The following is a 17,469-nucleotide window of genomic DNA, read 5'->3' on the forward strand; positions in this document are numbered from 1 at the left end:
CCTACATTTTCCTTCAAATTCAAATGCTGTACTTATCTATGAAAATCATACCTCTGAGCTTTTCTTCTTTGTAATAGAACTGTGGAAACCTATTGCATTTAAGCATAAAAAGTGCATGTGTAGCAGGATGGAAATGTTTCGACATTGAAATCTAAAATGCTAAAGTCACATAAACACAGTCATAGCTCATTTCTCTAACACATGTTTTACCTCTAGCAAGACATTCTCACCAAAATTTAATATAGTGATTGGAAGATGGAGATGTGGAAAGGTACCAATAGTGTTGTGTTTGCAATGCTTATTTGATGTCTCTTTTTTGACTATTTAAAAGTAGTTTAAAAGGGTGATCAACACTTTCTTGTAAAACCAGTTAGGTGGTGTAATTAGGTGAAGAGGGAAGATTTAGATGAGATATAAGGAAGAAATTCTTGACTGTGAGGGTGGTGAGGCAGTGGCACAGGTTGCCCAGAGCAGCTGTGGCTGCCCCATCCCTGGAAGTGTTCAAGGCCAGGTTGGATGGGGCTTGGAGCAACCTGGTCTGGTGGAAGGTGTCCCTGCCCATGGCAGGGGGTTGGAACTGGGTGGTCTTTAAGATCCCTTCCAACCCAAACCAATCTATGTTCTAAGGTAAGAAGTACCTCACTTTAGCCATCTGAAAATTTTGTGTATACTCCAAGGTAGTCATCTAGGATTTCTGCCTAGCCAACAGTGAGAAACAGGCATCTCCATAGTGGAGGGCCATGTGCATAGACATCCCCTATGTCTGAAGCACCCATCACGATATGGAAAGATTTCTTCTCTGGAAGTCCTGCTCACCCTCTTCTGACTTTAGAGGAAGGCCAGGTGACTAAAGTGCGTGTCTGAACTGTAGGTGAGTAATCCTGGGTAAGGTAATTCCCACCCACAGTGTTAGGACTCTATTTTCAGCAGCGATTTGCTGAAAGAGCTTGGAAAGTAGGTGGTGAACTTTCTGAGAATCGAGCCTTTAAACTGTCCTCAGAAAGCCTTCCAAAGCTACTGTTTAGTTTGGAAAGTGTGGATCTCTGTTTTCTATTCCTGGGGCTGTTGTTGAGTAGTGATTTTGCTTGTGTGCAGTCTCTGGAGCCAGTCTTTCCTGTGCCTGCTCACAAAGGGGAGTTTTGTGAAATGTAGTTACCTTTGCTTAAGTCCCTCAATACTTTTCATGTAAGGCTCAATAAAAGTGCAACTGACTGCATCAATGTTATTTAGCATGGCTGCATTAATTGGTGTGTGGGGTTTCTCTGTTTTTCATTTTCCGTACAGATAGCTGTGTCACCATGGAAGAGATGAAGAAAACTTTGCTCTAGTAGATCACAAATATCTCTGGGTCATTCTGCATCTCAGTATTTAATAACAATGGAAAATGTCCAAATGCTATAACAAGTCTTCGCAAATGTATAATAAACTGTTTAGGAAAGTTCCTGCCATGAACAGAACTGTATAATACTCACATTAGTGTACAGACACAAATCTGATGCCTATAGACTACTGCGTGGAAAGTTCCAAAGAGAAGGAAAAGTCTGTGAACTTGCAACAGCCCTGGAAAAATGGGAGCAACAAAAGTTTAAAAAGCACAGCTTTGGACACACTCCATGTGTCTGCACAGCTTTCAAGTGAACTAGCACTTAAGACCTTGTGTAACAAAATGGACTCTGGGGACACAGCTATAGGGCAAAAAGCTACCTCAAGGTCTGGAGAAACTGCTAAAGTACCAAGTAGATGGAGGCAAGAACATTCAGCTGTTATTAAGATGAGCACTTTTGGCAATCAAGAAGTACAGAGGCAACCACAAATAGATCACGAGCAAATCGGAAACACAGCATCAGCACAACTTTTTAGTTCTGGGAAACTGGTATCGTCGAATGAAGCTGCACAGCAAGTCCCGGAGAAGCAATATCCACAGCATCGTCCAAGTCCTTACTCATGTCAACATTCACTTTCTTTCCCACAGCATTCATTGCCACAAGGCTTCTTGCACAACATAAAGCCACATCAGAGCTTGGAAGGCCCTCCGTGGCAGTTTCCTAGCCACTTGCAATCAGTTGCCTCAGAGGACTTGTTTCCTTTTCATATGCATAGCCATAGCGGAGGTTTCTCCAGGAAGAAGATTTCAAGTTTGAACCCTGCATACAGCCAATATTCACAGAAATCTTTAGAACAATCAGAAGATGCTCACAAAAAGGAGCACAAACCCAAAAAGCCTGGCAAGTACATTTGTCCTTACTGTAATCGGGCTTGTGCCAAACCTAGCGTACTTAAAAAACATATTAGATCTCATACTGGGGAGCGACCGTACCCTTGTGTTCCTTGTGGTTTCTCTTTCAAGACGAAGAGCAACCTTTACAAGCACAGGAAGTCGCATGCCCATGCAATTAAAGCAGGACTGGTACCTTTCACAGAGTCGGCGGTCTCTAAATTGGACCTAGATGCCAGTTACATCGATGTGGAAGCTGAAATACATTCAGACGGCGAGCAGAGCACGGACACGGATGAGGAGACCCCGCTTCTAGTGGAAGGGTCTGACAAACTGAGCCCCGTCCCGCAGCTCCCCTTGGACATTGCTAGCAGGAGCAGTTTTCACTCCTCCATGGAAGAGTCCTTGGTGGGGCCAATGAAAGTGCCCATTTTGATTATCCCTAAAAGTGGGATTCAGTTACCCAGTGAGAGTTCGCCATATATCGGCTCTGATATGTTGCAAACCCCATCCTTAAGTACCAAGTCTGATGACTCTCATACAGTTAAACAGCGACTTGCACTAAGACTGTCAGAGAAAAAAGGGCAAGATTCTGAGCAGTCGTTAAACCTCCTGAGCCCGCACAGTAAAGGAAGCACTGACTCTGGTTATTTTTCCCGCTCAGAAAGTGCTGAGCAGCAAATTAGCCCACCAAATACTAATGCTAAGTCTTACGAAGAGATCATCTTTGGGAAGTTCTATAGGATTAATCAAAGGACAGCACTAACAGTAGCCACAACAAATCAGGAACACAGTTTAATGGGCAGAAAGGGCAAAGCAGAGCCATTACCTCTTTTAAATAACAGGTTAGATATCAAGATGCTTGAGGAACATATTTCTCAGCTGACTCCAAATAAAGAAGAACTCGTTGACTGCAGTAATTTGGGCGCTATTAAATCTACACAAGTGTATCCAGGCAGCAATACAGAATCTAGACAATCCCAGACCACCACATCATCCATCAAAAGTGAATCCAGCCTGTACCAAGGCAGTCAGCAGGGTGATGTGCCCGTCCTTCTAGAGCCCCCAGTAGATTCCTCTCCTCTTATTAGAAGCAACTCCATGCCAACCTCTTCTGCAAACAACCTAAGTATTCCCCCATCTCTGAGAGGCAGCCATTCATTTGATGAGAAGATGACTGGCTCCGATGATGTCTTTTACCCTGGGACGGTAGGAATATCTCACCAAAGGATGTTGAGAAGACAGGCTGCCTTTGAACTGCCCTCTGTGCAGGAAGGACACTCAGATTCGGACTATCATGGAAGACCAGGGAAAAATATCATTATTGCTTCCAGCAGACAGACGGCAGGTGACAAAGGACCATCCTTAAAAGAGAAGAAAGGAGACAAGACCTTTTATGACTATGAAGCCAGTGGAAAGCACTACAGAAAGTGGGAAGAATTTGAAGCTCAAAAGCAGAACTACAGGGACTCGCCATCCGTAGGTGGGATGAACAAAGGGGGAGAGTACTTTATTGATCCACTTGGACAATCTCAGGTGGTGCCATCCATGCTTGGAACGACTTTTGAGAACAGAAAACGCAGGAAAGAGGAGAGTGTTGGAGATGAGGAGGACAGTCCCATGCTTTGCAGCAGTACGACTGGCACAACAGGGGGAATTCAGCCTCTGGACTTTGATCCCAAATCCCAAATTCAAGAAGTGCCAAGGAGTGGATTTGCCCTTCAAGGCCTGGACAATGCTGCCCACTGCCATGCGGAGCGTTTTGAAATCTGCAAACCTTACTTGCAGTCTGGAAGCCCGGCAGCTTCTCTGGAAGACTCGTCCTTAACTGCAGAGCAGGAAAAGACTGCAGAATCGCTGGCTAGAAAACCCCCTGGAAATGTCATCTCTGTCATTCAGCACACAAATTCATTGAGCCGGCCAAACTCATTTGAAAGGTCTGAATCTACAGAACATATTGCATGCCAGCAGGAAAAGATCTATTCACCATCTGAAACATGCGAGAGCGAGATTTGTGAGTCCCCAATGAGCCCAGACCGAGCTCCACAAACAGAAAATGCTGACACCGGTAAGCCATCGCCATCCCAGCAGCCTCAGCCGTATCATATGCAGCCCAGGCTGGTTCGCCAGCACAACATACAGGTACCTGAAATTCGTGTCACAGAGGAGCCGGATAAGCCTGAGAAAGATAAAGAAGTGCAGAGTAAAGAGCAGGAGAGACCCACCGAAGAATTCCAGTGGCCCCAGAGAAGCGAAACCCTTTCTCAGCTTCCAGCCGAAAAGCTACCACCCAAAAAGAAGCGTTTACGGCTGGCTGACATGGAGCACTCCTCTGGAGAATCCAGCTTTGAGTCCACAGGTACAAGCCTCTCTCGCAGCCCTAGCCAAGAAAGTAATTTGTCCCACAGTTCCAGTTTTTCAATGTCGTTTGAAAGAGAAGAGAATATGAAGTTCATCACACCTCCCAAACAAGATGAGTTTGGGAAACAGTCTGAGTTTTTAACAGTTCCAGCTGGTGCTTACTCACTTTCCGTCCCTGGGCATCACCATCAGAGGGAAATGAGACGCTGCTCGTCTGAACAGATGCCCTGTCCTCATGCTGCTGAAATCCCAGAGATCCGAAGTAAATCCTTTGATTATGGGAACCTGTCTCATGCCTCTTCAGCTGGGACGCCTACTACGGCACTGTCTCCATCCCGAGAAAGGAAGAAATGCTTCTTAGTTCGTCAGGCTTCCTTCAGTGGTTTTCCAGAGATTTCCCAGACTGATCAGAGCCCAGAACAAAGTATAAAGCAGGAGCAGATGGAACATGCACAGGCTGGTCTTCGCTCCTCCCAGCTGGCCTGGCATCACTCCCCTTCCTCTGTACTTCAGCCCATTCAGGTAGATGACTCTGGAAAACAGGCTGTTGGCTCTTGCGCTCAGCTTAGTAATAGCTCATCCCACCTTGCCCAGCAACAGGCTCTTCTTGCAGATAGCCCAGAAATGTTAAGGACTCCCTTGATCCAACAAGCACCTTATATTCCTAACAAACATCCATCAGAGCAGCAGCAGCTATTTGCACATCAGGAAAAAGTCCCATTTCCCCCTATTCATAGCACCTTGTTTCAGTTCCCCTATCCAGCCGTCTGCATGGTTCACTTGCCACCATCTCAGCAACCTGTCTTGTGGCAGTCATGCACAGAACCTCTGCACTTCCAGCATCATTTTGTACAACAACTGCAGAAATCTTATGTCAAACAGCCTTTCCAAACAGATGTTCCTCCAAGTTATCACCTGGAACATGTGCCAGAGCTTATTGGAAAGAAACCAGCTGATTATGTACACGCTAAAGAGCAAGCATACCAGCATTACTCAGGAACATCTGGGCAGTATTCAAAAAATATTCTTACTAAGTACCAGTCAGACCATAGCATTAAACCAACAGATACCTCCTCTGAGCAGCATCTTCAGACAGATTTTGACTCCCCAAGTGATGGATCTGTACAGTCTTTGCCAGGAACAGTTGTTCCCGTCAGGATTCAAACCCATGTGCCATCTTACGGTAGTGTCATGTACACAAGCATTTCCCAGATCCTTGGACAGAGCAACAGTCCTGCAATTGTAATTTGTAAAGTTGATGAGACTGTTTCTCAAAGAACGTTGGCAACTAATGCAACCATGCAAGGACTTGGATTTAACATAGCTCAGATGCTGGGTCAGCATGGAGGGCTAGAAAAATATCCTTTGTGGAAAGTGCCGCAGACACTACCGCTCGGACTGGAGCCGCCGATTCCCCTCTGTTTGCCTTCCAGTTCTGACATGGCCTCTACCTTGGGAGGAAGCAAACGGATGCTTTCACCTGCCAGCAGCTTGGAGCTCTTCATGGAGACCAAGCAGCAGAAACGAGTCAAAGAAGAAAAAATGTATGGACAGATAGTTGAGGAGCTAAGTGCAGTTGAGTTAACTAACTCAGATATAAAGAAAGATTTTCCAAGAATGCAGAAGCCTCAACTAGTAAGGCAGAGCTGTGCTACCGAGCCAAAAGAAAGTCTGCCATCCGTATCATCCTCTTCACCGCTGTCGTCCTCATCATCTCAAGATTTCCCACCTGTCAGCATGCCAGCGGCTGATGCTTTCCCACTGAGCAGGGAGAAACTTTCCAGTTTCGATTCCACATCACCAGGGCAGAAGTCCAGTGGCCCTTCGGAAGGAAGAGACTCGCCAGAAGAACTGGATGTGGATGAAACAGCCTCGGATATGAGCATGAGTCCGCAGAGGTCTTCATTGCCACCAGGAGAGATTCAGCCAGAAGACCAACTGAAACATCAAAAATTGCCTCTGGGGATGTTAGTCCAGATGTCATCCAATACCAGTGGGAAGGTCACAGGCTCAACCATTCTCCTGACAGACGTAGCAGATTTTCAGCAGATCCTTCAGTTCCCAAGCCTGCGCACTACTACTACTGTGAGCTGGTGTTTCTTAAACTATACGAAACCCAATTACATTCAGCAACCAACCCTGAAATCTTCTGTTTATGCTTCATGGTGTATAAGTTCATGTAACCCAAACCCATCTGGGCTAAGTACAAAGACCACTTTAGCACTTTTAAGGTCCAAGCAAAAAAACACCACGGAAATCTACACTCTGGCTGCTATGCATAGACCTGGAGCTGGTAAACTGACATCATCAAGTGCGTGGAAGCAGTTTGCTCAGGTAAATAAAAGCTTTTAATAAAATTAAACTTGTATATCATTATTTGAGAAACTATTAGTAAACCATGAAACCTAAGTTAATGATTTTTTTTTTAAAAAAAATATTCTCCATTGGGAAATGAGACATTGGCATCTTCCCATGACAACTTTTGAGCCTTAGTTTACCCTTCTGCAAGCCCTGCTACCTCTGCTGTCTCTGTCTCCATTTTCAAAATCAGATGTACAAAGTGAGGCTTTTAAAGCCCTCCCTTCCCATGTGCCAGAGCCTGATACTTTATCTCCTTTTATTTTGTCCTTTGTTTTTGCCATGTCCTGATTCAAACAGTATCAGACACAAACATCCACATGCATTCGTAAGTAAAGATTAAGTTAAAATTGAGTAAGGATCTTCAGATCCATTTAATGTATTTTACATACTGACTCTTCCTCCCGGAGTAAGCATTAGATAGATAATGGTGCCAGGGAAAATTCTGTAATGGAGATAAATTACCTTCTAAAGCTTTTCCATCTCTGTTTTCCATGATTTTTTTCTGAGGAAAGATATGGTGCTGTCTTTTCTGTCAACACTCTTGTAAAAATTTGTCCATGCTGCCCCCTCTCTTATTCTCCGTCAAATTAAATGGGACAAATTAATTCATCGTGGAGACTTGCACCAAAATGAGAGTTTGGCTTTGACCTGGCATGTTAAAAGTACTTGAAATGAAGTGTGCGTTTATTGTGTGCTCCAGCAGTAACACCCTTCCTTGACTTTGTTCTACAGATGAAACACGAGCCATTCTTCTTGTTTGGCAGCAAGCTTGAAAAGAAAGTAGTGGGGAATATTATAAAAGAAAGAGTAAAAGGAGACATTCATGGAGATAAAGACATTACATCCAAACAAACTGAGCCGATACGAATTAAAATCTTTGAAGGAGGGTAAGAAAATGCAACTGGAAATTTCAAGCTCAGCCTGTCATTTTAAAGAGATTTGAAAATGAATATGAATGAATTAGGATGTGAACAGTCTCCTGTATTCCTGCCATGTCTTGTGACTCCCAAGCCTCTTCTTTTTTGTGTATATGTCAGTCTTAAAACAAACTGCCGGGCACCTGTATACTTACTCTTGGCTCTACTTTGCTATTAGGACGGTTATATTTTCTGTCGGTGTGAGAGCACTCACTCGAAATCGTCACTTTCATTCCTTAGGTCATAAAGAAATGGGTAAATGGTTAACATTTCGATATTTTCTATACGATTTCTTTGTATTTAAGGCTTCCATGAGGATATCTTTCCATTTTAAACTCTGTGTACCTCTGCTCAGTTGAATGGGCTAGCTAGGCGTGCTTACTCTTATTCTTGTAATTTATTATTATTTACTGAAGTTGGATTTTGGGGATAAAATGTAAGATGACAATGAAATCTATGGTATCCAAACCTGATCCATAGAGCTGTCATGTCTGGTTGATAAAATAATGTTTAATTTTACCATGGCCATCTATCACTCAAGTGGTAACAGAAACAAATAACAAAGAGAGGGGCAAAGGAGACCTGAAAGCCCATTAACATTGTTTTGAGGCTTATGAAGCTTGTTATAAAAAGCAAATTAAATGGACACTTGTTTGCCTCTGCAGTGTACTCTAAAATGGAAGATACTGTTTAATTTCTTTTACACAATTCTTCCACAATGCAATTAATATGCCGCTTGTTAGTAGCGAATAGTCAGGTGGTTGAACAAGATGTGTTTTTCAGTCTTACCAAACTCAGATGGTCTCACAGCACTGTTTTATTGGGGTAACTAAATAGGTCAGGATGGAGAGGTGAGAAACTCCATACATCATTTCCTTCTCCTGCCAGTTTGTACCCTTTTAAATCTCGGTTGGCCTTCATTAGCATTAGGTGTTCTGGCTCCGCTTGAATAGTCTCCATGAAATGAACATTGGCATTTCTCTGTAGTCTCCAACACTGAAGGAGTATAGCCTACATCTTGCCTGAAAGACTGAAAATGTTCTTTTGGAGATTGTTATAGGTGTGCTGGCCCAGACACCCTGATCCTGGCTGTTCTCTGTAGTTGGACATGTCCTAGTTCCCAAGGCAGTAGGCTGACGATGCAAGAGTGACCCAAATTCAGGGGTGAGCCTAAGTTTACAAGAAATTTAAAGAGCTGTTGCTTCAACTCACACCCACTTTGAAGTATAAAATTTGCCTGCTTCCTACTATGTATCATTTCTGAATTTGGATCACCCAGCTGAAGATAGTCTGCACTGATGTAAGCTGCGTGATGAGAGGTCAGAGGAGTAAAAGTGTGTTAAGAAAAACAACTTAAAGGCGGATTCAGATCAGTGTGAGCTGCAACAGATCCCTCTATAGAACGCCTCTACCCTCTAATACCTTCTTTAAGAAACTTTGTATGTTACTTCCACCATCTTAAGTTTCCCTGGTCTATGAAATAAAGTCATATAATTCACACATCACCTCGAAATGTCTCCTAGTAATACTTGGCTATGTTTGGATATCCTTTGAGTATAACAAAACGTAAGAAACCTTGATATACACATTAATTTCTGAAGTGGAGGGGACAAATAGTCTGTGCGATAGACTGGGACTTCCTCAACAGGAGCATAAAACCTGCAAAGCTACACTGAATGAGATGAGGTAGTATTAATGGGTCCACTCTTTCCTTATACGTCATATTTTTATCATACCCTTTACCGTGATTATTTGTGGAAGGGTAGATTCATTCTTTTCATTACTTTGGCTATTTTTTAAATGGATCTAATATTCTTTAGATACTATAACCACATCTTTCATTGTTTTCTGTCCTCACTGTTGATTTTGTCCCCCTCTTCAGGTTTTGGTTGATGACTTCTAAAAGCTAGTTTTTAACATGAGTGGGGTTCTGTGCTTGCCTGCCCTTGGCTGTTTGTAGAGCTGCTCTGTTCTTTATTCTGCTCTTGTCTCATCAAGTTCATCTTTGTATCATCTCAGCACACGTAAGCAGAGCACTGAACTAGGCAGTAAATGTCTGTCGTCTTCGTTACACGTTTTCTCCCCTGGACAGACAAGCATGCACGGTGATAGCTTGTTTCAGCAAGGTATTTTCATTTTGGTTTTCGTTTATGGATTTGCTTAGGCTTCTTGATCGCTTTTACTTTGTAAGTGCGGAGAAGGCGATTCAGAATCCGTCATTGAGAAAGATCTGCGGTTGTCAGGTTTTGGTTTGTGGGAAAGCCCGTCTGCGCGGCAGGGAAAGCTGCCTTGTGCCAGGGAAGCGGAACGCCCGTATGGCGGGTGGGCAAAAAGCAAATAGACGGGGCTGGGGCTGAGTGAGAAGCTGAAGGAACAGCATGAACGGAGTTGAGGTGAAAAGTAGATGTCACAGCACATCACCACCTCTCTGCACGTCAAGAGCAGTTTGTAAGCGTCGCAGCGGAGGGGGGTTTTGGAGGAAGAAGCTCACAACCAAATTATTACCTCTGGCAGGTGGCTTCATTCGAATGAAGTGATCTGAATCGCAAAATCTGCTTTCCATCATCTGTGGCTGCAAAACCCTGGTGGGGTATGAAACAGCGTTCCTCAAAGGGAAGCAGCGATTTGAAGTTCAGTGCTTGCTGCAGCACAGTTAGTTAGTTGCTAACGGCGTGAAGTGAAAAGAAAGGAGGGACAGGGCAAACATGCCTCTCCTCTGACTTCTGGCTTAGTGACATTATCCGCTGACAGCAAGAGTTCACTGTCTGCTTGTGTTTGCTTTTTAGTATCTGTCAGTAATAGACTCTAATTGAAAATCCCCAATCAAATAACATTTTGGATAGAAATTGCTGAACTCTGAGCCTTGTTAATGCTTTTTAACTCTAGCATCCCATTCAAATCAAGCTCAGAGCAGCAGTGACCACAGTCCTTACATGAAAGTTGTGTAGTGGGAAGGAGCAAATTACTGTAAGCTTTGAGAGAGGCACGAGTTAATAGAAGGATCTAATATTCCTGGGGGCCTCGAAGGATAATCACTATGGACGCAGTCTTCTGGTGTTTCAGTTTTTGGACCAGGCCTTCTTTAAATGTCAAATTTGTGTGTGTCATTTCTCTTACAGTGATTGTTATGGAGAAGCATACTTAGAGAGTCAAGGTCAGTTATGGCCAAGAACCGTCTGTATGAATGATAGACAGATCTTGTCTAATTGTCTTTGTGCCCAATGGGATCTGACAGGTGACAGAAGCCGGTGGAATGAGGTCAGGCAGAGGAACAGCAGAGATGGAGCAACAGAGAAGCACATGTTATAACACAGGATTTATCTTACCAGTATCAATCAGGGGTGACAGAGTAGACTCCATCCCAGCAAAATCAGACTGTAAGGAGAGATGAAAAGCAGATAAAATGGCAGTCCTTCAAACAGTAGTGGACATTTTTTCTGCCTGTGGGAGAAAGCTTGGAGGTAGTTCCTGAAGCAGTGGATAGAGAGATGACTAGGAGTCATTGGCAAGTGTGTATGAGAGAGAACCTGGGGAGTGGGGCAGACAGAAAAGCAGAATCCAGAAGTGTTATACAAAAAAAACCCTGCTAGAGAGATGACTAAATGTTAAATAACGTTAGACTGTGCCCGTTTTGCCCATGGTGCCGGGGACAATGAAGGAAAAGGGAGATGGCCAACGTTATTGGAAAGGAGATGAAAAAAACTGAATTTAAGCTTCCACATTTGAAAGAGGAGCTGACGTGTTTAATAGATAACAAGATGGACATGAGAACAGGGTAGTGCTTTATGTGTTTCTAAGATATTAGCTTCAGTATTTATATTGCCAGCGATATGGCTGAACATATGGGAGAAGTGTTCATCTTAGAAAAGCACACTTGAAAAATGTTTCAGCTCTGTAACCCCAAAATTGCCACTTGCTGCTTGTAGAGTTATCATCACATTAACAGAATCTTTCACACAGTGCCTTGTTTATTTAAAGCGCTGACTTTCAGTACCAACGATATTTTGTGGGCTGCGCATCCACAGGGTGACTGAAAGTACTTTGTGCTGCTTTGGGAGAGGGCAGTGAGGGACAGAGGGCAGAAAAAAAATTATTTCTCAATCCTCGCGATTTCTGAATTTTACTTTGGGTGAATGAGGATGAAATTCTCCCTCTAGGGAAAGCCCAGTGCTCTTCAAACCTCAGAACAGCCTGAGCAGATCCCCTGGGCCCTTTTAGAACTCAGTATTAACAATTTATCACAATAGTAAAGGCAACGTGCAGCTTTACATAGATTTGCATATCTTATTTATTATCTAACTCCCCACTATGTAATCAGCATAAATAGCACAGAACGCTTACGCCTGCACTAAGAAAAATTCCTTTAACAGCTTTTTGCTAAGTGTGCGGGTTGGAAGTTTCCCATTTTATTTCGAAAACAGCATGTACCTGAGTGAACTCAACTCGGATCCATCTTTGGGAACTTCAGGCATCTGTAGTGTAAATGCGTACATCCCTGCTAGTCATCTGCATCCCCTTTGTGCTTAATGGGGAGAAATGGGCATTTCCAGGATGTGATTTATCTGATCCCAAGGGATAAATACACTAAAATAGTTAAATGAACCGTGCCGCAAAACGATGCTGTTTTCAGTGGTGGTAGATGCCTGCGTTGTACGAGACTACAGTTAGCTGAAAGAAATCCAGCCTGCAGGCTCATATTTGGAGTTGCACTGTCTATAGGAATGGTAGCTAAGCTGTTTCCTGACAAGGACCCTTTGGTCTCATATCGTTAAAACACATTGGGACCAGTGCATTCCCTGAAAGACATATACTTTGTGAGTTCCAGACTGAAAAGTCAGTAGTTCCTATGGACTTCTGTGGATTTGTTGCGATGGGATATATACAGGATCAGGATCAGATGCATAGAGATGATGTTTGTGCACGTATGTGACCTAAAGTATGTATGATTTAAATACTTACTCTCTTCCAACAGGTACAAATCAAATGAGGATTATGTCTATGTCAGAGGTCGTGGCCGAGGAAAGTACATTTGTGAAGAATGTGGAATTCGCTGCAAAAAGCCAAGCATGCTCAAAAAACATATCCGCACTCATACTGATGTCCGGCCTTATGTATGCAAGTTGTGCAATTTTGCCTTCAAAACTAAAGGTACTTGACCCTTTTTGCTCAACTCTTGCCACTTCCCAAACCAGTCTTAGGCTATTTTGCCGTCTGGGATCAAAGCACCCTTTGCAATCAAGGAGAGAAATAAAATTATTGTGTTTGTGTATACAGGACTTCATGAGAGAGGTTTTTCACTTCTGTTTGATTGATCCAGGGTTTTTGTGAGACTCCAAGACTCCTTGAATAGCTTCATTAAGAGCTATAGGCTCTTCGCTGGTCCATCTGTCTGCAGAAGAAAATGTAGTAGCATAGGAACCGCCTTTTCAAATAATACTTTCTGCCAGAATTGTTACATGGTGCAAATTTTAATTGCAGCAACACTTAAATGCTACCAGGAGAGTACACTTGTTATGACATGATGTAGAAGCAGAGCATCAGCTGCTGAGGAAAACATGCCTTCCTGGGCTTTCCAGTGGGTCAATGTCAAGTTTATAAATAATGTATGTCTCCCAGATGGACCCCTCCATCCACTGTGGCATTAATTATGAATAGAGATCTGATAGCTTGTGCTCACATGTATTTATCAGCATAGAAAGAAGCTTCCATTTGTCACCCTGAGGCCACAGATAATGATATTCTTTGGAATTCGGATTTGCTTTGCAACTATCTCCTTAAAAGAAAACGATCTTTTTCTTTGGTAGCATTTCTTCATAGCTCAGCCCAAATGAACCTTACATTCTCAGTTTCTTAGCTTCCCTTTAGCAGAAAAGGGAAATGGATTCTGGTCCCAGTGCAGTGAGCTTACTTGAAAGGGGAGAGAGGAAGCTGAAGGAAATTTCTCCTAAGATCCCAGTGCAGCTTCATGGCTGTTTTGAGGATTGAGAATCGTAATAGTTTCCATGACTCCAGCACTTCTTCTTCTGCCAAAGATGGGAATAGCTGATGGGTGGTAGTAGACCCATCAACATAATTTAAGATGAGAACTTTCATGGGGGTGTAGAGACAAAGACAAGGAGCTGCTCCTTTGTAATCCCAGTAGACCATCTGGTGAGCTGTTCTGGGATCGTTGTTTACATTTGACGTTGCTGGAGGAATGGGTCTTGAGGAGGGACTTGAAGGAGGATCGTGGTTTTTGCAGCTGTGTTCAGGGAGGACATTCCAGGCAGAAGAGATGGCATGGAAAGAAATGTGAAATTGCTTGCTGAGGCTGGCATTTCTGGCAGAGAAGAAGAGACAGAGAGGAGGTGGTATGCTATTGCGCAAGAAGGGCATGAGTAGGAAGAGACGGAGTTAGCCTTCGAGGTACAAGAAGTGTTGAACTGGTGTATTACTGCTTATGAGCAGTTGTCAGCCTCATAACTATTACTGCTATTTTGCTGAGAACAGCAGGAGACAGACCTTCAGAGGTTTCCAATGCGTACACCCTGAGCGTTTAGCCATCCAGAGACATCAGTGGCCAAGTTAGACTTTTCATGCAGTGCACAGGCGAAATAAGAAACTCTCACTGAGAAGGGAATGATCTGAACTAGCTGGGACTGAAAGTCAGAGGAGAAGAGCTTCTAAGCAGACCCCTGCCGCCCAACAGAATGGTGCCATGTTCCTGTCCCCAGGTTGCCCATGCCACATGCACCATCTGGAGATCCTGGTTGGGGTCCCAAAAGCAGCATAGGTACCTTCACAGAGTGCTTTCCTTGAGCTAAGAAGCACCGTGTCTTGGTAGTGGGTTGGGTTTGCTTGTGCCATGCTTTCCTCACTGGGTGTTACAAATGTGACTGAATTGGCTAGTTGATTAGAGCAATACTCTCGTTTCTCCGGCTTGTGCTTTATGCTCAAGGATCTTTGCCATGGAATGTCTCTTGGGGCCAGTCTTGACCCAGTTTTCTTATCTGTGAAAAACCAGACCAAGGCAGGCACAAGTCAATAGTCTTGTGTTAGATTGCTCCCTCAGGGGAATGGGAGATCTGATTTCAAATCCCTGCTGCATCTGGTTCAGATCCATACTCCAACGCAGGGAGCTGAACCTGGATTTCCCACATCCCAGGTGAATGCTGGAAGTACAGCTCCTCTCAGTTCAGAGATTGCAGCTAGGCAGTAAAATTGCAGAGAGAAGTCTCCCATAAATGTCTTTTTTGTGGGGTACTTTTGCTTCAAAACGCTTCGAACCCACTGAACATTTAGAACCTACGTGTGAAGTAAATGGGAGAGCCCTTAGCTTGAAAGTGCCACTGTGAATCGAGGAGCGCGAGCCCTGAACGGCTGGTGTGCGGTGGGCTTCCGTGTCCGGGCACTCTGTACACAGCACGAACACTGAGCCCAGGGATAGATAACGTCCAAAAGCTAGTTTTTTAGCTTACCAAAATGTCTTCTGGAAAACTGGAGAGGTGCCTGTATACCTCTCAGGCCTTGAGTTTAAGTTTATTTGAAAAAAAAATTGTTTGGTGGTTTTTTTTTTTGGAAGACATAAAAACCCACTCTCATTAAAACAGACTCTGAGGGCAATGGGCTGGATGAGTCAACCCTGCCTGTTTTAAACCAAAAACTCCCATCTGCAGGATAATGGAGTTACGATACACCAAAACCTGACTTGGAGAGCGATCTTTGCTGTTGTCCGTTAATTAGATTAATCTCTGATCCATAGGCAATCTGACAAAACATATGAAGTCTAAAGCACACATGAAAAAATGCCTGGAGCTTGGAGTATCAATGTCATCCGTAGATGATGCTGAAACTGAAGAAGCAGGTATGTCAGAATGATTTAATTTAGTTGGAACAGCCTCTGGAGTATGCAAATGACTCATTGCGCTTCAGCAAGGTGGCTGGCATGGGAAAATACAGTAGAGTATTTGGGGCATTTTTTAATTAAGAGGCATCCTTTTAATAAACAGGAAGTAAAAAAAAAATAAATCCGATCCATTTGTCTGAGTTACATTTTTATTAAGATGCCTGAGGAGGAGCTAGAAATAAAAGTATGACCTGTTTTCATCTGTCTCATACGAAGTTCCCAATCTTTTCAGTTCAGATAGGAGAGTTGGAAACATTTAGCGAAGCTGCAAGGTAGGGTAGGCTAAATTTGCTTTTTTTACTTCAAGTATAGAGTTTTAAGGTATTATTATGAAAAATTATGGTTTGAGACTAAGAAGCAGGGCTTTATGCAGCCATCCCCGATGAAGAGCATCCAGCGCTGGCAAGGGGTGTGCTGGGTGGGGAGTGCATGGGGTGGAAGGCGTAAGAGGTGGGGTCCGTGCTCACCGTTCTGACTTGCCGTGGCTGTTTCAGAAAACCTGGAGGACATGCAGCAGGAGACCGAGAAGAGCAGCAACCTGGCAGGCCTGTCAGCAGAGCACCAGTTTTCTGACGCAGAGGAGTCAGATGGCGAGGACGGCGACGATAATGACGATGACGATGAAGATGAGGATGATTTTGATGATACTCAGGGAGACTCGACACCAAAAACCAGATCAAGAAGCACCAGCCCGCAGCCCCCGCGGTTCTCCTCCCTTTCGGTGAACTCGGCTGGGGCGTCGCAGGGGGCTTCCCCTGAGGGCTCCCTTTCCGTGGGACACTCCTCCCTCATCAGTTATTTGGTCACCTTACCTAGCATTCAGGTTACTCAGCTTATAACACCAAGCGACTCCTGTGAAGACTCACAGATGACAGAATATCAAAGGTTTTTCCAGAGTAAGAGTACCGATTCAGAGCCCGATAAAGACAGGTTGGACATACCTAGCTGCATGGATGAGGATTACGTGCTTTCGTTAGACCCCAGTTCATCTCCGAGGGACCTCTCACCTTCCAGTCGACAGTCGTCACCCGGCTACGATTCTTCACCCTACAGAGATAACTCACCAAAGAGGTATTTAATGCCAAAAGGGGATTTGTCACCCAGAAGACATCTGTCACCCCGAAGAGATATTTCACCCATGAGGCACCTTTCCCCACGGAAGGAGGCTGTGCTGAGGAGAGAGTTATCACCAAGACGAGACGTGTCACCAAGACGTCACCTATCACCAAGGAGACCAATGTCACCAGGGAAAGATGCGTCTGTTAGAAGAGATTTGTCTCCTAGGCGAGAGAGGAGATATATGGCCTCCGTTAGAGCAGCATCTCCCCGGAGGGGCTTATACCATAATCCAGCGTTGTCCATGGGTCAATATTTACAGTCTGAATCTATTCCAGTGGGGCATTCAGTAAGTATGAAAGAATATTTTCACTCCTGTTGTCAAAAACAGTGCTGTTACCTAATTTGTGCCTAGTATTTTAAAAAACTTTGCAGCTTTGTAGAAGAAGAAGGCATAAGCCTTGAGCCTTGGCGGGAGGTCCTGGAACAAATGCAAGAAATTTGGAATAAATGGGGATCAAGTCAGGATTGTTGATTCAGTTAGATGCAATAGAGTCAGCCTGAGGGTCAAATCTTCACTTGGTACAAGCCTGAGTAGGTCCATTAACTTCAATGAAGTTAGGCTGGCTTACATTAACTGCCTCCATCTTTATTATATTTATTTTAAATATATA

General features: G+C 43.9%; 1 protein-coding gene across 1 annotated transcript; it reads left to right on the forward strand.

The window, feature by feature from the left end:
* Positions 1–1,495: 1,495 nt before the first annotated feature.
* On the forward strand, positions 1,496–17,144 carry HIVEP2 (human immunodeficiency virus type I enhancer binding protein 2; the record flags this gene model as incomplete). Its single annotated transcript, XM_009704049.1, has 5 exons — positions 1,496–6,910; positions 7,670–7,824; positions 12,827–13,002; positions 15,596–15,697; positions 16,234–17,144. Coding segments are annotated over exons 1-5 (6,759 nt in total), but the record flags the coding sequence as incomplete, so codon positions are not given.
* Positions 17,145–17,469: the final 325 nt, after the last annotated feature.

This window comes from Cariama cristata, unplaced genomic scaffold (assembly GCF_000690535.1).
Source record: "Cariama cristata isolate BGI_N322 unplaced genomic scaffold, ASM69053v1 scaffold39720, whole genome shotgun sequence".
Lineage (NCBI taxonomy): Eukaryota > Metazoa > Chordata > Aves > Cariamiformes > Cariamidae > Cariama > Cariama cristata.